Source organism: Calypte anna, chromosome 3 (genome assembly GCF_003957555.1).
Source record: "Calypte anna isolate BGI_N300 chromosome 3, bCalAnn1_v1.p, whole genome shotgun sequence".
NCBI classification, from domain to species: Eukaryota; Metazoa; Chordata; class Aves; order Apodiformes; family Trochilidae; genus Calypte; species Calypte anna.
The window spans coordinates 17,793,490-17,813,667 of record NC_044246.1 but is presented as its reverse complement, the minus strand read 5'-3'; the positions used below and the strand labels follow the sequence as shown (position 1 = coordinate 17,813,667).

The window sequence follows — 20,178 nt, the reverse complement described above, 5'->3', positions numbered from 1 at the left end:
CTTTATCAGGCTGAGAACAGTTTCTTGCTCTCAGGAGACAAGGCTGTAAAATTGAATATGGGTATTTCTGGCAGGTGAACTTTGAAAAAATTCTGCTTTTCAGGACCGATTAACATCATTGCTGTACAATAGCTGCCTAACACAGCTAATATTTGGTGGGTGCTGTTTTTCTGATATGTTCCTGTTAAAAGCAGAGTTCAAGTCTTCAGTGATGAGCTTCTGAATAATGTCAGACTTCATAAGGACACAAGGCTTTCACTGGAAGGTGGTCTGATTTAATTCAAAGTGGAAGGTTTTGATACAGCTTTTGGCTCTCAGATGAAGTTTACTGCTCGTCACATTTTGAAGAGAATGTGAAGCAGACACTGGGTTTGTGTGATTCCTGTCCACACTCCATTCTTGTCTTTGCTCTAAACCCTTTCTGAGCCCCAAGGAAAGCTTCCCCTGTTTCACATGCATGTTTGTCAGACTGGAATTTTGCCATTAATTCTGTATTGCATTTGAGGAGCCTGATTTAACTGATGGGGGAGCTCAGTGGTTGCTGTGTCCTCTCTGAGAGGTGAACAGGGAAATGGGGAGATGGAGGACCTCAGGGTTCATGAGAAGCAGCAAATGCCTGCCACAGCCCACAGACCCCCTCTTAGCTGTATGGTTTTTTCTTCATGGAAATAGTTTTGATTATTTGGGCAAGACATTTAGCTTAAACTGGAGTTAAGTGGAAGTATTTGTCCTGTCATTAATTAGGACATTAAAATAACATTTACTTCATTTATATACTTATACACACACAAATGCCCCTAAAATAAGCTTGCTGTGCAGCTTGGAAAATGCTTCAAAAGATAGTAGACAAAAAAACCTGCTTGATTAACATTTTTTTTATTATTCTGTTAAAACCTACTGGTACAACAGATTTTATATTATTGTTTGTGGACACAATACTCGAGCACAAACACATCTCTTCATTTCATGACAATTTTGCCTGGAGCAGAGAGAGCGAGGCCCTTCCCAGGACTTCATCCTCAGCTTTCTGCAAGCTGATGCCCCAGATGGGATTTCAGAAGGCCATAGGCAACTTGCCAGCCTCAGCCCACTGGCATTGAGTGTCTCATGCCCCCTCCTATTATTCCCTGGCTTTTCACTTGTGTAACTTGGGCTGTCTTACTGCCTCTGTCTGCATAATGATTATTTATCTGTAGGGAAGCCAAGATCTAGGGAAATCTATGCTCACATTCTTCCAGCAGGTGAATGGCAGAGCCCACGAATCTGAGCTCTCATTGAGAGCTCTCCTGCTACGTGCCCCTGAAAATTCCAGCCTCTGGATTGCAGGGTGCACGTCTCCTGCAGGAGTTGCAGGGCCTGAGCTTGGCCCTTGTATCCTATCATAATAGGAAATAGCTGGTTGTATATCTCAGAGTTCAAAAGGGTAAAAAATACCAGGTTTTGCTTTATAAAAGTTGCTGCTTTACTTAGTAACACGTTTCCCTTTGATTTTCACAGTAGGCAATTCTGTGTGGGAATGTTGGAGAGGAAGCCTTTAACATTTAGAAATGCAGGCTGTTAGTCTGAGGCCTGATTGAGATTAATATCACAGGAAGCAAACTGAAACAATAGCTTTATAATACTGTTTCCATGTTGTGCACAGAACAGTACATGGTATAATTGGAATGCTAAGTAGAAGGATCATTTAATTACCATCATCTTAAATATTTTTCAAGATGTCTTCTAATTCTGTTGGCACAATACATTTTTTGCCATCATCACATTCAACTGATGGGGATAAATTTAGAAGTGATCTTTGTTCATTTCAAGTAAAGATTTTGATCTCAAAGTCTCTGCTGAAAGTAGGCTGATGCTTATTGGCAGTGAAGCTTCTGGATCTTATGTCTTTTAGTATAGTCAGAAAAATTAATAGCAGTATTTGTCCCCTGTTACTCTCTGGTATAGCTAGTAAATTAGCCTAATGCTTCTTTGGGGGGGGGGATTAACAGATGGCAAAAGAGAAATAAATGTCTTTTGCCTGAGAATGGATGTCTTGGTTAACAACTAAAATTTGTGACCAGCTATGGTTGCCTTACATATTCTTTTTGTCTGAATATGAGGGAAAGAATCCACTTTCAGAAGCCTGCATATGGATTAGCATGTGGTGCCAACAACTAAGTGCTTATTTGGACCATGCTGATGCTAAAGGCGTTACAGGAACCAGAACTCTCTGGTACCAGTGAGTTTCTATGTGCCCAGAATACAGACTTTTTAGCCAGGCTAATCAGGCAAACACAATTTTATCAGCTTTTCAAAATTCCATCCCAATTGTGTGGTGTCTTTTCTGTGTGGAGGTTCAGCAAAGGAAACTGGATGGGAGTTGCTCCTGTGCAGGCAGACAGTAGCAGAAACAGGGAGGGAACAGGGAAGCAGACGGGAAGTTGTTTGGGAGAAGGGAGGCCACAAGGAAGCCAGTGTGAAGTTGTTTCAAGGGAGTGAGACAACAGAGCCGGAAAGCCAGCAGGGAGCAGAAGGGAAAAAATAGCTTTTCTCTAGGCTTTTAAGGGGAGAGGACATACTGTAGGGAAAAGTGATGCGGGCATTGTTTTTGAACTGTCTGGACAAGCTGCATTTAATCTCAGACCATTGTGGCATAAAACAGTGCTTTAAAAACAACATATCTACTTTTTTGCTTTTATTAAATTGGAAAAATATCTCTGTGATATGAATGAGAGTGGAACTGGGTGCTGAGTGCTTCAACTGCTTTAAGTGACATCCCTCTTTTGGGAAGCTGCACCAGAAGGCACCAGGGGGCTCAGGAAGCTTGGTCTGTAGTGCTGTGTCCTGATGTTCAGCACCAATGGCTGCAGGACTCAAAGCAGCTTCCTGGGAGCAACACCTGAATGATTTGGCTAGGTCCAAACTCTGGAATCAAAACAACACTAACATAAGTGTTTTCTTTATCAAAGTTGCTTGTGCACTTAGAGATAAGAGCCCTTCAGGAAGCTTCAAGTTTAAGAGTAGCTTTTTCTTGATGTATCTAATTTGAAAGCTTTTATTGAACACATTGAAAATATCCCCTTGAACAGGATGTACTGTCCTGTCAAGACAGAAAAAAAAAGAAAAAGGAAGAAAAAAAAAATCCGTTTCTTTCCTTTGATGCAAAACAAGAAACCAGGAAGAGACAAGTCTGCCTTAAAGTTACTCTCTGATGCAGAATGGAGCTGCTGTTAGATCTTCCCCTACTTCTGCCTGTTGGTTTCAACTACAGCTTAATGTCTACTATGCTCAATATCCAACCAACTGTCTGGTAGTTGTAGGATCCAGGATTAAGGAAAAAGGTGTGAAAATTTGATGGGGGTGGCAATGTGACCTCACTTTTTATCACTCTACTTCTAAGATTACCCAAAAGGCCCCTTTGAGACAGATCAAAGGTGTTGAGAGGAGTTTAGGCTGTCTGCTAGGAGGTTGTTTATACCTGAGCTGTTGTTTCTTGTAGGGACTGCTTGATTGTTGAGCCTTCAGACTCATTCCAAGAGGTTGGACTGAAGGAAATGAGCAAGCATCTACGGAAAAAGTGTTCTTAAACTTGGGAACAGTGCACATCCTGACAGTGGGAATTAATCAAAGCTTGTTTACAAGAGCTATTTTTAGCATAAAAGGTTATCATAAACACTACAATAAGCATTTGCCATTACAGTTCAAAGTTATTTGTTGATGAATAAATTCTACTTTAGTGGTTAGAAATTTTTTCTAAGTAGAGCTGATTAAAAATATTTATCAAAATTTCATAAAGACGGAGACATGATGTGAAAAAATACTGCATCAAAATCTGATGCAAACCAAGAAACACTGCCTTGGAGCAATATGAATGGTGGATAACCCATCAAAATGGGACATGGGACACCACTGCTCTGTTCCTGGCTCTGCAGTTGCCCCAGGGAGACCACCATACTTTTCTCTGTCTCTGACATGTTGAAAGATCTCTCATTCTCAGCTGGACAGGGATTCTCCCTTCTTTGTAGGCTTCCCAGTGCTATATGAGCACAGTCTTGGCTGGGATCCATAAGTGTAACTATAATATGACCAGTAATATTACAGCATTTCATTTTGCTGAATGTGCTGTTAATTTATAGTTGAATATAGTGTATTTGCAGCCCAGTCTCCCTGCTGTCATGAACTGAGATATTCCCATTAATAGAGGCTGAAGAAGCTGCAGGAAAAATAACAAATGCATCCTTATTTCAAAATTCAAAAATTCAAAAAAAAAAATAAAATACAGTGCTGCTGATAAAACCTCTGTCTAAAAATCAGGGTAAACTGAGTCCATGGTCAGCTTTCTTTAGGACTGAGAAAATTCTGGCAAGTTCTCTTGTGGTGCTGCTACCTGGATAAAGTGACCTCAGGCCTACTGGAAACCAAGTTCTGCCCCACCTCTTCATGTGAACCTCATACTTGAATTTGGACCCAGCTTTCTCAAATGTTTTCCATCTGGAGCTAAAATTTCTTAAGCTGAAGTGAAGGACAATAGGGATTTCTGGGGGCAGCTTGCAGTACTGATGGCTTTGTTTGATTTTCTTCTGCAAAATATTCTTTTTTTAAGCAAACTGGGTTTTTGCTAGTGGCAATAACTGAATTGCTTCTGATGTAATGTTCTAATGTGTGTACATCCTCTGTGTATTAGCAGTTAGTGATTTTCACAGGAGAATGGGAGCAAGCTATAATGCTGTAACTGTAGCCATATGAGGGACTTATTTATTATTTATATTACTACAATTATATGAAGTTACCTGATACAGGGCAGACTACGGCCACTACTGTGGTGTCTGGCATATTTCTTTGCTGAGAACTAAGGCTCCTCAGGTAATTTGTGTGCTTCAGGGGGTTAACACAGGTGACACCACCTTGGACTGTGTGTTTGCAACCACCACAAACAACCTGGACACAGCAGATGTGAAAGTGCCTTTGGTGCAGCTCCTTCCCTGGGCATGCCCGTGGGGGACTGGCAAGGAAGAGATGGCAGCAGCAGCAGCACAGTGGCCCCTGGATGTCACCTGTCTGATCATGCCCACTCACTCCATCCTCACTCCATCTTTGAAACATGAGCACACCCTATTAAGCACTACAAGACACCAGTATCTGCCAGCTCCCCTTGCCTGCTGTGTCTGGGGCTGCAAAGGAGGAAGGAAGGGGTGCAGAGGGGTTTATTGAGTTACCTGGGAAGCTGGAGGGTGTCTGCAAAACACTCTGGCCATGCTTTGGGTTATGTGAGAGGGGGTGCACAGCAGCACAAACCCTCTTCCCTCCCTTCTCCCAGTCTACATCACAAATGCCTCCGGCTGGACAAAGATAACTTTAATTTAAAAAAATCATGAACTCTGATCCCACCAAATCCATTAACCTTGTGCTTTAATGCTCACTGTATCTTTAAGTGCTGTGCTCAGCTAGGATGTTAAGGGTTTGAACCTGCAGACCTCATGTGAGTGATTCTGTGTCCTCTGTGTGTGTTTGCATAAGTAATATAATTTATATACATGGAAAAGCAAACTTAATCATCTGATAATACAAGTAAAGTGTTTGTCTTTCACCATTGGAGGCATTTAAGAACACAAATGCTTTGAATAGCCTTCCTGCCTTTGAATGGTCATGTTTTGTTAATGCAAACTTAATGAGCTGGGAAAAAAAAATGTAAAGGAGGGTCTGGGGTTAGAGCTGAAAAGTCATTTTTTTCTCTGAACCCACACTTGGCTGATTGTCTTGGGCTATAGCCATGATCCCTGCTGAATAAACCATTTGTTTGCTTCCGGAAAAGTAAAAAAAGACCCTTGACATTCTTTACACAGCAGAAACAAGCTTGGGAGCAGATGGTCACTTACCTTTTTTTTTTTTTTTTTCCCCCCCCTAAATGTCATTATGGTCAAAGTGCATGCTATTCAAATATATTATTGTGTATTTTTTGTATTTTAAATGCTAGCCCTGACGTAATTTCCTGCAGTCAATTGCTTTGTGCCGAGGAGGAACTGGCCCCTGTGTGTGTAGTTAGAATTGCAGTGCAGAGACACAAAATTATAAATCCCCAGCCTGTGCTGGCTATCCCCAGAGAGAGTCTTCCCTGTTACCAAACGATCATGTTGGGAAGCAAAGGCTGATAAACCAAGTTTTGGGGTTGACTCTGTTTTTTCCCATGTTTGCCCAATGAGTACTGTGCTGCCGGTGGAGAGGAACAGTTGAGGAGCAGGATGAGGATGCAGAAGCAGCACCCAGCATCCTTTTTTGTCATCACTCATCTGTTCCAAATAGCAGCTTGGTGAGCTCTGCAGTACTGATCCTTCTGCATCCTTAGACACTAGCAGATGCAGTTGCAGGAGATATGTAGATCTAACTCATCCTTTAATCATAGCTCATTAAAACTTCAAAGTAAGAACTGCATTAGCTTAGCTCAGCCTCATCCCCATCCAGAAGAATACCAAACCACTTTTAATAATACTTACAAAGCAATAACCCATTCCTGTTTCTAGACTTTTTCCAAAATGAGTATTTCAACAAGAAACATAGGGAAGTGATGAATGTGCTGTTTCAGGGAGAAGAACATAAATGAAATTTTCAAATGCTAACAGTATGTGTACTAGAGAACAAAAACTGTATGCTGAAATTGCAACATTAAACCAACAAAGAAGAGCAATTTCTCCAAGAAACTTGGCTAAAAGTCCCACTGCTCTTCTGAATAAGGCTGATGAAATATGGCTGGAGCCTCTGGCCAGCAAAATTGATAGCGGGCTCAGCCTGGATGGGCACTCAGAACAGCATCTCAGCAGCTTCTCTCAGATCATACTTACTGCCTTGGGCTATGGAGCACCTTGGATCTAGGTGGGACTTACCCATGGCCTTGTATCTTCAGCAGTGTATGGTTTGGAGTTGATTCTTCTTTATTGTGAGACAATAAGGGGTTTCTTGTTTGTTTGCTGTCTGCCCCCAATTCAGAGCCTTACCACTGCACATATTTGCAATGTCTGATCACAAATTTTCAGGCTAACTACCAAAACTATGAAGATAAGCTCACCACAGCATGTCTGAGGTGCACAGACCAGATGCAATATCTGGAAATAGTTTCGTAAAAAAATAATCCCAGAAGTTTCACTCAAAACATGTTAAGTAATTAATGGGTCAGCTCCTACACAAACATTCTTTTATACTAGTCATCCATATATCATCTCCTGCAGCCCTCTTATTCATGGAGCTGTAACATGCTTAAAAGTGTAAAAAGGAAGGCAAGAGTGCTGAGTGGACACTTGGGTGGTGGGCATTAGGAGGAGCAGTGTTTCCCTCTTCTTGCCTCCCTGCTTGTGGCTTTACCTACTTACTGCCTCCTGTTGCAGGAGGTGAGCAGTGTGGGACACACATGATGGGGGCATCACAGTGTTGTCAGTTGTCTCTACAGCACAGCCAAAAAGCATCAGCAAAATGCATAACAAGAATAATAAAAAAACCCTTAATAAATATTCTAGCACGTCAGCAGAACAGTGGCACGACTTCTCAAAAAATTATGAGATGCACTGGGCTCATTAATCTGCATATACAAACATATGGGATATAAGTGGGGTCTGAGATTCTCCTCCTTGTACCACAGGAGAAGCATAGGTGGGTGATGAAGTTTGTCTGAGTTTGGTGAAGTGGCATGTAGGAGGTTCTGACGTCTGCAGATTTAAAAACAGGTATCAGTGAGATAGATCTGGAAATACCAAGGTTCACGGAATGAAAGAGAGATTCTGCCAAAAGAACTCCAAGGAAGTTTGTTCTACTTTTTCTGCTAAAGGCAGTGTTAACAAACACTTCAGAGGAAAAGTATTTGAACTTCTTAAAAAATCTGACCTGATAGAAGCATCTTGTTAGACATTTGTTAGGAATGCACAAATTTACTCAACTTCTGTAAGATTTGCCCTATACTTATTTCCTATTAGGAAACACAAAGGTTGCATGTGGCTAAGAGGAATGTGCAAAAAGAAGAGATCCTTCAGTGTCTGGCTATACAAGTTTTATGTACTGAAAATATATCCTGCAGAAACTCTCTAAAGGTGAATAGAGGGTCTGTTGCATTTGCCAGGAAGTTTAGAAAAATATCTGTCAGTGTTATGGACATCCCTTTCTATACACTGTGCATGCAGCTTGCTTCTCAAGGGAAGCCCCACCAGACAGGGTTTGTGAAAAGGAAGTTCTAACAGCAGGAAAATGTTTTGTTGCCTTCTAACTGAATGTGTTTGTGTTGAAAAAGGCTGGCTAGGGTGCTGAAGGTTTTAGATACTTTTTTTGCTTTTTTTCTCAGTATGTGCTGACAACGAGAATGAACTCGAGGCAGACCAGCAGATGGACAACTTGTACCTGAAAGCTTTGGAGGGATTTATTGCCGTGGTGACACAGGATGGAGACATGATCTTTTTGTCAGAGAATGTCAACAAATACATGGGTCTTACCCAGGTAGCTTGTTCCCTAACACTTTCCCTAACACTTTCCTTTCTCTTTCCTAGAAATAAATCCTATGCCTAAATGTAGAAATAAATAGCTGTGTGTCACTGCAAAAAAGACTGGAAATAAAATTTCTTATTTCTAAGGTACCCTGAACACCAGAGAACAGTGTGGTGTTTTTAGCTTCTCCCTATCAAAGTTGTAGTGTCTTTGGCAACTGCAATCTTGCCTTCCTAGGTATTACCATGGAGAGGAGAATGGGCATTTATTCATCTTGTGACCTAGAGTATGAGACAGAGGGGAGAGAGCTTCTTTTTTGGGTCACCTCCTTTCCTGCTTTGTTGTTTAGGGTATGTTTTCCTTCTGTAATGAAAATAACTGGTCATGCTGACTGAAACCACACCATGTAAATCCACAGGTAGGGCATTGTACTGGGAAGAAAATGAGAAGTTATTCTTAGGATAAACAAAGGAAGGGTCACAGTGTGTCTGTGAGCACTGCTGGATCTCAGCAAACAGAGCTGAGGGAGTTTTAGGGAGGCTAGAAAAGTGGGTGCACCTTTTGTAGTGGAAAGGCTGTTCTCCTGATTCCCAGTTTGTGTCCTCTCACACCTGGACTGAGATGTTGTCAAAAAGCTAAAATCTTCAGAGGACTGTGGTTAAATATATGTGCTCTTTAGTTCACTCTCATAAGTCACCAGTTTGATGTGGCTGTGTGGTCAAGGTAAACATTTTAAATACAGGACACAGCACAAATCATTGATAAGAGACTGAGTTAAACCTCCTCTGACCCACTACACACTGCTGGTTAGACCATGGTCAGATTTGACATCTTTGATTCCTTAGTTCCTCTGTGAAAAATCCTGCAATCCTCCAAATGAGCTTGAATCTGTTGTTGTACAACATTCTAGTGACTAATTTCATCTGAATAGATGGTATTTAAAAACAGATAAATCCTCCTAGTTGCTTTTATTTAGCTGAATACAATTCTTATTTCTGCACAGGTGGAATTAACTGGACACAGCATTTTTGACTTCACTCATCCATGTGACCATGAAGAAATTCGAGAGAATCTGAGTCTGAAAAATGGTAATAATGAAAATAGAAGTCAGTCTTTGCTTTTTAAGTAACCAAAGGAAGTAATTGGCAGTAGAAATGTTAGTTTTGGTAAAGGGAATTTTTATTCCTAGAGTAATCATTAATAGTTATCCAGTACTTTGCAGATATGTTTTGTTTTACCAAATGTTGCTTATATATGATAGCAGTAAGAACTGTTTGTTTAATGTTTTCCTTTCATCAAGACAGGTATGATGTTTTCACATGTAATGTTTTGCAAAGATTTATGTGCTCCATGCTAAAATACAGGTTTAAATGCACAAAGTCCTATTTGAGTTCCACTTAAGGTTCATGTGTGAGCTCTACAAACTGCTCCTCAATGGTCCGTATATCTTGGATGGTCTCTGTAGGAACATTATCTGAGAATTATTCTGCTATTTCTTCTAGTGAGCTGTTTGTGCTTGTAAGGAGAAGAAATCAAGAAGCAAAACTAGGAAAACTAATTTCCCATTTTCTTTATACAGGGCCCGGCTTTGGAAAGAAAAGCAAAGAGATGTCAACTGAGCGTGACTTCTTCATGAGGATGAAATGCACCGTTACCAACAGAGGCAGAACTGTTAATCTGAAGTCTGCCACATGGAAGGTACTGTATTTGAGCCATGATAGGTGGATTTTATTTTAAAAGACATTTTGGTGTGCAGAGAAAGTACACTCTAAGTTTGTTTCTTATTCTTAAAAATCATTATTCCAGGTCTTGCACTGCACTGGACAAGTTAAAGTGTATAATACTTGCCCTCCTCACACTCTGTGTGGGTATAAAGAGCCTCTTCTCACCTGCCTTATAATAATGTGTGAGCCTATTCAGCATCCTTCAAACATCGATATCCCCCTGGACAGCAAGACCTTCCTGAGTCGCCATAGCATGGACATGAAATTTACCTACTGTGATGACAGGTAAACTCCACTGATTTTTCCTTTTCATGAGTGTTTCTGCATTCTTGAACAAAGCAAGCATTCCAAATGTCCTTCTGTGTGGAGCTGGTAAGTGAGGACTCAAAGAAAGTACAGTCTGTTTTGAAGAGTTACGACCTCAGTTTAGGCAAAATGATTCTCCTGCTGTATTTCCTCCTCCTGCTCAGTGAGGAATTCACATTCACTGGCAGAAGATGAGGCAACTTAGAGCCATCAACATTAACTTCTTCAGACTTAACAAACTGGAGAATACATAGGGTTACTCTTCTCATTTTTTAGAGAATGTGTCAAATTATTTGCCTTATGAACCTTACTCAAACACTGTCTTGTGGTTGGTTTGGCCCAGGATGCTATTATTGGTTAGCTGGAAAGTACTTTATGCTCTAGGTTAACTAAGAATTGCTAAAGCATCCAGAGCATCTGCAGCTCTGAAATGGGGTTGCAGCCTCTTGCTCAATGAAAAGCAAACAACGTTTGCTGATTATCTATCTGCTCCCTTTAGTGGTGAAATGAAGGGGAGGGGAAGATCTTGAGTCAGGCATGGGGCTCTGTCCTCCACTCCCCACCTGAGTGGAAAAAATGGAGATCTCCCTTATCTCTGCCTGCCTGATTTCCCCTGGGATCTCTATTGAATTTCATACCATACACCTCTTCTCCCTGTCTACACACTGTGATACCCCTCTTCCCTGGATGTGAGTGATCCAGAGATCCCATCCCAAGAAGTGTCCTCCTGTCCCTTTTCCCCAGAAGGTCCTGTCTGTACTTCTGTGGGTTTGCTGTTTATTTTGGGTTTCTTTACAAGATCATTCCTGTCTAATGAAGCCCATCTACTGAACTCAGTGATGCTAGCAACCCCTGAGGTCTGGAGGCTTATCAGTGAGATTATATGTAGTTTTTCATTCTGTGCAAAAATTCCCAGGCTTCAGATCTTGGCTTTGCCTTTTTTTTTAAATCTGCACTAAGCAAGATTATTCTTATTTTAAGCAATGTGATGAAGCAGCTGTATAAACTAGCAATGTTAGGGGCTTGGGATGAAAGCAAGATTACAAGTTTGAAACTTGTGACTGACCTGCTGACCTCTCTGAGCATTTAACAACAAGTTTGCTGTAACTAGAAATGTCCTCTGGTGTAACCACAATAAAACAGATTTTTTTTTTTCCCTTGTTAGTATTTTTAGGGTGAAAACATTGCAGTATCAATAGGATTTTGCTGCTGAGGGGGAAAAGCAATGATATGGTAGTGGCTCATTATTGAAAGCAATGTACATCTGAATTACTTAGGGCCACTCAGAGGCAGGCTAGAAGAGAATAACAGGTTTTTGCTTTATTACAGCATCAGTATAACTCTTATCAGACTTGATGCATTAGCAATTATAAATGGGAATTAAAGGGACTGATATTATCCCATTAAAGGTGCACATGTTTATTTTAAAAAGAACGAAATATCATGCTATATCTTAAATAGTGGGAGCTGATTTATAGGGAAGACTTTTCTTGCAGCAGTGAAATCCAACAACTTCCTCTGGAGGATTTTACTTGGAAGGAATTTCAGAGATTTCTCTTAAAAACCAGGCAAAAAGCCAGAACATCTCTTACTAGATCATTTTGGTTGGATATTTCTTTCATGTTTTATAGAGGTTATGATGAAAGTGTAAAAAGCCAGCCAGTCCATAGAAGTCAGAGACCTCACACACCTTTCAGGGTTCTTCCCAAGAGATTCTCCTGGCTTACGCTTCCCTCCCTGCTTTCTATCCAACAGGTGACACATCACCAGACAATTAAAAATGCAAAATTCTCAGCTGTTTTTATCCAGTTCAGAGCTACTAGACAAATTGTGTTGAAGGAACAGCTTATGCCAGGAATGTAAATCCAGGCTGAGGAGAGGGGGAGGAAAAGCAGCATGTGCCAGTCAGATGCCTAAACCCTTTTCAATCTGCTCTGGCCTTTCTGCAGTGAAGCAGAGGGGCTGATGCAGCTCATTTCTCCTTAAGAGACTGTGTTTTTCCAGCTCAGGCATGAAATATTGAGAGCAGAGTGCCTCCGCTAGCAGGCTTCTGCAGCAATCTGAATATTCTCTTTGCAGTCCATCTAGTGTGGAGAGGTGAGCTTCTAGAGAGTGTTAAGTTTTTGGTTTTGAGGCATCCGGTTGAAGAAATTCCAGGACTTCTGAGGGGGTAACTTTGTGAATAACAGTCTTACTGGACCTTAATAATAGATGGACACACCTTTAGCATGAAGCAAAATAAACCTGTCCTTGTATATGAAGCTGAAATATATCCCTGTGGAAAATGAGGATCACATCTCTCATCTTAGGAAAGCTCATAGGCTCTGTCTGTAACGAAGCAAAATGCAAAATACAGGCTGGCTACCTTTCAGCACTTTGTAAGAAAAACTAGTTGGCTGGCATGAAGTGCCTTGACTCCATTGATTTTTCCTTATGAGGGTACATAACAGGTGGGATATGAAGCAGGCAAGACCAGCCTTCCCTCATTTAAAATGTGTAAGACACTAGCTTGGATGTTTTGCCTTCCAAAAACAATGTATATTACGTGGGCCTGTAACTTGCCAGTGGATAGGTGAGGTATATTTGTATTTTTAAAACTGCTTTTGCAAGGTGATGGGTCTGTAAAGAAAGGTTTGTGAGATATCAATATTAAAAATAGGTTGTTGTGTTAAATGCCTGCTTGAGCCATTCCTGGAGAGCAGTTTAAAAATGTTGCCTTCTCCACTTATCTTCGATAAGGGGTTTACAGGAAGGATTATTTTAGCTGTAATACGGAAATGCTGATGAGTGGTACAATTCAATAATCCAAGTGAGGATTTAGTTCAGCTGCACATTGCTTTTGTGTCAGGGAAGATCTCCTGTGAGGGTGTTTTTGTTGGAAAAAGAAGGCCACTTCGTATGAAGGGAGTTTTATTATTTTAGCGTCATAGCTGATGCTCACTCAGCTTATCTTCTGGTGCAGGGCCATGGGGGCTATGGGCAAATAAAAATAGCAGCAATATGTTTCTGTGGCAAAAGAATAAAACAGAAGTGAAAACTGTATCTGAACTTAAAAGAAAATGCAAAAGCTACTTCAGGTGCCCCAACACATAGAGTCTCAACCTTTTTGGGTTATGCGTAACAAAAGGAAACCATGTGCTGTGTTTTGGAGGGGAGCAGAGTTTGAAAACAAGGGAGGGATAACATGGCATTGTATGTGGCACTGGCTTTCACCTTCATCCCAGAGACCTCTCTGGGGTGCTGGGGAGGGGAGTGGGAAGCACACTTTGCCCATAATTGCTATGGGCAGCATGCTAGAGAAGGAAGACTAAGGAAACAAATCTGTTCTGCAGGGGTGAGATGTACAGGTGGTAGCTTTAAAGGCTGCCTCACTAAGCCAGTTCCCTGACACAAGCATGGTGAAAAGTGAATATTTTCCATTACTTTGAATGCATGGCTTCTGTATGTTCCTGGTTACAAGAAACCCAAATAATTATAGTCTTTCATTACTTGATTGGAACATCTTAATGGAAGAGTTGAGGAAGAAAAAGGAGCGATGGAGGATGTACAGTGATTTAGAATAAGATGGTGCAGGAGGATTCAGTGCCAGTAGTGTTAGTAACAGTGAAGCCAAAGATCCACATTTGGCAAAACTGACTATTGGTATGTGTCTAAAAAAATGTACCATCTTCTTTTCCTAATAATGAAACTTTGATTTAGATGGATAAAATTAGTAGGACAATGTCCTGAAGTTTTGGATGTACCTGACTAGTTATTTTGCCTAAATAACCAACTGTACCTCTGAGAAGTGGACAGCTATCCCAGGATTTTGCATTTGAGGTTTTTTTCTTTGGCCTGAATTAGAATAGAAGAAGCCATGAATATTTTGAAGGGGAAATGGGGGTACTTGGCAGGACTGCCACACGGCCCTGGCGCCTGTACTAGCAGGCTGGCAGAGAGCTTTACCCCAGACATATTGGCTGTGTTGGGCTTTTTTTTTTTTTTTTTTCCTTCTTTCTTAATGCATTCTGCTTTAAGTATAACTTTCTTTTTTGTTTATTTGTTCCAGTCAAGACGAATTTAACTTCAATAACTTGGTAACAGTTTGAATACAGAAAAGTCTTTGTTAAGAGATCCACACCCTAACACACGCAGTCCACACACACCCGAATCTACACCCAACTCTTTTTTATGAGCAGTAAACATCCCAGCAGTCTTTCACAAAGAGCCTAGCTTCTCAGTCCTGATAGGTCTTACAATACTATTTTTACTCAAGAAATTGTGTAAAATAAAAAACTATGTGCTCTTATAAAGACACAGAAAAGCACAATTTTAAGAAAAACAAAACCACTTCAAATATCTCCTAGGAGTTGTAGGCTTTGAAACAGTGAGCTTTGCCTTGCCACGTGTTCCCTCAGCACAAAGTTTTGCCTTTATTCCACATCCCAAGAAACAGATATATTAACAGAAGCTGAAGTAGTGCTCAAAAAACATTTAAATGGTGATAGATGGGAAAGATTTGCTACTGTGGAGTGCTACTGCCCGCCATTTTAATGTGTGTTTTGAGATTTTTTACCTCAGTACATCAAAATTACAAGTTTAACTCACAAAACTGAAGGGCAAGTCTGGCAAAATTAAGATTTCCCCAAAGGTATTTGTGTTCTCAGAAATAAGTGGTTGACGGGCAAACAAACAGCCTCTCTGCCCACCTGTCATCTTAGACAAAAATTACCATTATCCAATTAGCATGAATTTAGCTTTTACAAATGCAAAGGAAACACAAAGCCTGTACCATGGCAGGAATGCCATCCAAAACCACCATACAGTTTATTTTCCAATTTTGTCATTTCATAGCTTACACAAAGGGCAATTTTCTGTCTGGTGTCTAAGCAAAAGTAGAAGTCTTGTGTTCTTGACTCAGGTTTTATAAATGACCCTTTGGTCTCATGGGGCATATACATCCTCTGCCTCCCCTAGTATGTACTCCTCCTACTCATAGTGCTGTAGGATGCTTTTTCCTTTGGACTTTGTCCTCCGTGTATTCACTCAGTGTAAGGCTGCTTTGGAAAGCATGTGGAACATGGAGGGTGCACCTCACTGTCAAACCTCAAATCAGTGCTCAGGTGAGGTTAGTGCAGAGACCTTTGCTGAAGCACTTGCTGCCTCCTGGCCAAGGTGCTGTTCAGCCTGTCAGATGTGGCCAGTATTCTTCCACAAATGTCTTGGGAGAGTTACAGGACAGATGTGATGGAGATGGGTTTAGAATTTGGTTAATGTTGTGGGGTTTGTGGGTAATTCTCTGATACCTTATTTTTGTCTTTCTGTATGCTTTATGGTTATAGTGAAAAGATATCCACCTACCACTTGCTAACTTTCACCCAAGATTACATTAAATATAATTAAATTTGACATCAGCAGAGCAGCATCACACTGCAAGTAGTTCTTGTTATGGAATGCAAGAAGGGTAGTTTTATAGTGAGAACACTTCTTATGAGCTGATCATTGAGGAGAAATTTGAGAGGGAAATTACAGGATTTGAACAGACAATTTGGCATAGAGTTTATTATTCCTATATGATAAAAGTCCCTCAGCCTCCTGTAATGCATAATTCTGCTTGCTATCTTGGTTTCATTGTTGACACCTATGGAGGCTGTAATGTGGGATTAGATTTGCATCGATGCTGCTGGGTACATCGTGCTTCTTTTTCTCCCCCCATTATCTTTATTTCCTTTTCCCTCTCTCCACTCAATTGTAACTTGGCTCTCAGTTCCCAATGACTGGATTAAGAGAAAATCCTTGAATTCCTGTTTTTTTTAAAAAACAACTTCCCCTTACAGCTCCAAACTAACCAGAATGGTACTATGATACTATGCCATTATGTAACCAATGGCCATGGTTTCTGTTTTATAAAGACTGTATATTTACACTGGCAGAAGCCCCTGGCCTCTTACACCAGCATGTTCCAGCAGACTGTGTGAAGGCAAGTAGCAACAGTATTTCTGGAGCCTTACTTTTATTAGGACTCCTTCTGTATTTGGTGTTTTCTCCTGATGGTTAAGCTCTGATGACCGCTTCATTACTAGAACATCTGCTTTTCTTAAAAAAAGGAAAAGCAGTTGTGGTTTCGGTGAAAAGTGACAGAATTGACTGGGGTGCAGTTAAAAAGCTCAGAAGGTTGTCAATGAAAAGAGTCAAAAAAGAAACTCTTTCTGCAAACTGATTCAAGAATCTCCCCTTTGTCCGTCTAACTCTAAGTGTAAATATAACTGTAAGCACAAAGACCAATTACAGCCTTTGCTCAACTAAGCCATTATAAAACCAAGTCCATGGAACTCAGAACAGAGAATAGTTTTCAGTGTGAAAACCAAGATGCCCTGGGAGTGTGAGCTATACAGTTCTGTGGAGGCAAAGGAAAAGCTGACTCAATGTGTTGGCATTTAAACCATACACAAAACAGCTCCATCTGATGTGTCTTCCTTGCTGGAGGGGGATCCAGGAGATGAATGCCATGATCTTGCTCTGTTTGTTTTACTGTATTTACATGTCTGTCTTGTAAAGACATGCTTGTGTCTGGAAGGCTGGGCCAAGGCTGTCCTTCCAGGGAGCACACAAACCTGAGGATGAATCTCTTAAAAATAGCAACACCTCTAATTAAATGTGGTGGTGGCAGTTCAAGCCTTTCCAGGAGTGTTGGTTGAGAGGCATAGAACTTGGGCACTGGCACTGGTGACAGCAATGTGCTGTAACATGTGACCACAATTTCTTTGCAAACCTCCTGGCTTTTCAAGGTTTGACAGCGCAGCCATGAGTTTGTAGTCATTTTTGATACTGCTCCCTGTAGTATATTGCAGTTTAAAAGGCAGTAAAAGTCATTTAAGTTTTGTGCCTTACTTGAAAAACAGTAATGTTTTCTTCTTTTCTCAGAAAATATAGTATCTTTGATTTTGAATGCATATAGAGGATTTCATTATTATTATTATTATTATTATTATTATTATTATTCATAGAATCATAGAATTGGCTGTGTTGGAAGGGACCTCAGAGATCATCAAGTCCAACTCTTGAACCACCGTTGTGGTTACCAGACTATGGCACTGAGTGCCACATCCAGTCTCTTTTTAAATATCTCCAGGGACGGAGAATCCACTACTTCCCTGGGCAGCCCATTCCAATGCTTGACCACTCTCTCTGTAAAGAAATTCTTTCTAATATCCAACCTAAACCTCCCCTGGCACAACTTAAGACCATGCCCTCTTGTCTTGTTGAAAGTTGTCTGGGAAAAGAGACCAACCCCTACCTGGCTACAACCTCCTTTCAGGGAGTTGTAGAGAGCGATGAGGTCTCCCCTGAGCCTCCTCTTCTCCAGGCTGAACAGCCCCAGCTCCCTCAGCCTCACCTCATAGGATCTGTGCTCAAGTCCCTTCACCAGCCTAGTTGCCCTCCTTTGGACCCGCTCCAGGACCTCGATATCCTTCCTAAACTGAGGGGCCCAGAACTGGACACAGTAGTTGTTGTTGTTGGTGCTGTTGTTGTTGTTATTAACACGTTTCCTATAAACCTGTGTGTGATGGTGTTTCAAATTAAATTTAGGAAAAAAGAAGCCTTTTCTTCTACCCCTTCACCAGAAAAATTTAATCACCATAGTTTGATGACATAATTTCATTTATTCAGGAACTTGTGCAAAATCCTGTCTTGCCTGTGTACTCAGAAAAACTCAAGGGGGAAAAAAAAAAAAAAGTCTAGTTTTTGAGATCATAGCTTTCTTTGTGCAAAATCCTACTTAGTTTGTGGATTAGTCACCCAAGTAACCTAATCCATATGCTAAAGTTCTGGTATAATTGAGAAACACTAAGTAGAAGAGCTGATTTTTTTTCTTTTCTTTCAACTGCCTTTAATTTGTTACCTAGGGTTTTTATTTTACTAAATGCAATACCCAAGGTAGTGATTTAACCCCTTTATGTATGTTTTTTAAAATGTACATATACTTCCAAACCTGATGATGCCAACAACTAACAACCCACACACACACACCATGCATTTGATTTTCAGTGATTCCAGGTATTTGGGAGCTTCTGCATGTACAGCTTGAGAACTTTGTCAGCTATCATTTTCCAGTCAAGATCTTCTATAAGAGATGCTGTACAACTGGAAAAATTTGCAACACACTCAATGACATAACAATAAAAGGCAGTGTATTCTAAACATGAAAATACTTCAGAATGTGGTCAGAGGCTTTCAACATCTCCTAATGTGTTCATAAATTCAGAATTTCTGATATTGTGATATTAATTCTGTTAGCCCAAGGATAGCTCCCCTGCACAGGTAAGCTTGAGACTAAGGTGACCAGAATTTTAAATCTTTGCTATTTTCTTAACCCAGAATAACAGAGTTGATTGGATACCATCCAGAGGAGCTGCTGGGCCGTTCAGCATACGAGTTCTACCATGCCTTGGACTCAGAGAGTATGACCAAGAGTCACCAGAACTGTAAGTCCCTCCTTGTTTTTCTTCACAATTTGCACATAATACAAATACACATAATACAAAGTTTGTGTGCAGATACTTTCTGAGAGCAGTACTTACACTTTGCAAAAGAGTACGCAGATCTGCTCCCTCTCTTTAGCAGGCCACACAGTTACACTTCCTTTCTGATGTAAGTTGTCTTAAAATTACTGGATTTAAATCTTCATTCCCTGTCCTTAGACTTGGCTCTATGGCTGGAGGCAGCGTTGTGCATTAATGTACAGCTGACATTTCCCACTCTTGGCTACTACAGCCACTGAACTTGTGTATGGAAGAGTTCTCAGCACCGCATAGCTAAAATGTCTGCTGCTGCTTTTTTATTAAAAGACAAACAAACAAAAAAACCCCAACTCTGAGACTGGAGTCTACAAGGTAAAACAAAAAAAATTAAAAAAAATAAAAATAAAAAAACCCCTAAAACAAACACAAAAACACAACAAACCAAACCACCTTGTAGTTACTATGATTAAAGTCTCTGTCCTCAGGAAAAAAGTCCATGACTTAGGTCATGTCTGTAGGGAATTGGCCAGCAAATATATTTACAGAAAGTATTTCTGTACTTGCCAGAGAAAAGTAGCAGTAAAGAATAACTGTCTGACCTTAAGGGGAAAAGGGAATATGCATTAGCTCCAGTGGCAAGGATTCAGGATAGTTTTGAGTTAAAATGATGCTTGAAAGAACATTTGGCAGTCATTAAAGTTGTGTGCTGTAAAACAGTGTTGGTATGAATCATCCTGTTTCCAGAGCTGCTTGAAAGAAAAAAAAAAGAAATCAAACCATACTTAGACTTGTCTGGGAATATATTTATTAAAATGGTTTCTTTAGGTCATGTGTTCATGTTTTTAACCATGAAAAGGAATTTGTGATATTCATAGACAGAATACCCACATCCTGTGCTGGGCTATTGAGAGTCATCCTGAGAAATCTGGGGATATGGTGCTCTTGCTTTTGAATTGTTGAGTTGCCTTTCTAAGAATGGGACAATGCCAGAGAGAGAATGAAATGAGAGCTGGCAATCTTTTTAGTAACAGGAGAAAGCAAGAGCCTTTGTTGGTTATCTCTATCTAGTTAATTATATGGGAGGACTGTGTTGGGACTTGTCCATGTAAAGATTGCTGGAGAGTTTCCAGTACCCATTTGACCAGACATTGACTGAGGTTGCTTCTCACTCTGGCAATTCAAGTCACCTCATGTAGTGCAGACTGGAT

The 20,178-nt window shown here is 40.5% G+C and overlaps 1 protein-coding gene across 2 annotated transcripts in view; it reads left to right on the top strand.

Moving 5' to 3' along the window:
- Positions 1–20,178, top strand: part of EPAS1 (endothelial PAS domain protein 1) — a 79,398-nt gene that overhangs the window by 45,833 nt on the left and 13,387 nt on the right. For both annotated transcript variants that reach the window (XM_030446991.1, XM_030446990.1), the window contains exons 3-7: positions 8,300–8,451; positions 9,443–9,527; positions 10,019–10,137; positions 10,246–10,448; positions 18,828–18,934. In XM_030446991.1, the coding sequence (XP_030302851.1) occupies positions 8,300–8,451; positions 9,443–9,527; positions 10,019–10,137; positions 10,246–10,448; positions 18,828–18,934 (666 nt within the window). The remainder of the gene's footprint in view (positions 1–8,299; positions 8,452–9,442; positions 9,528–10,018; positions 10,138–10,245; positions 10,449–18,827; positions 18,935–20,178) is intronic.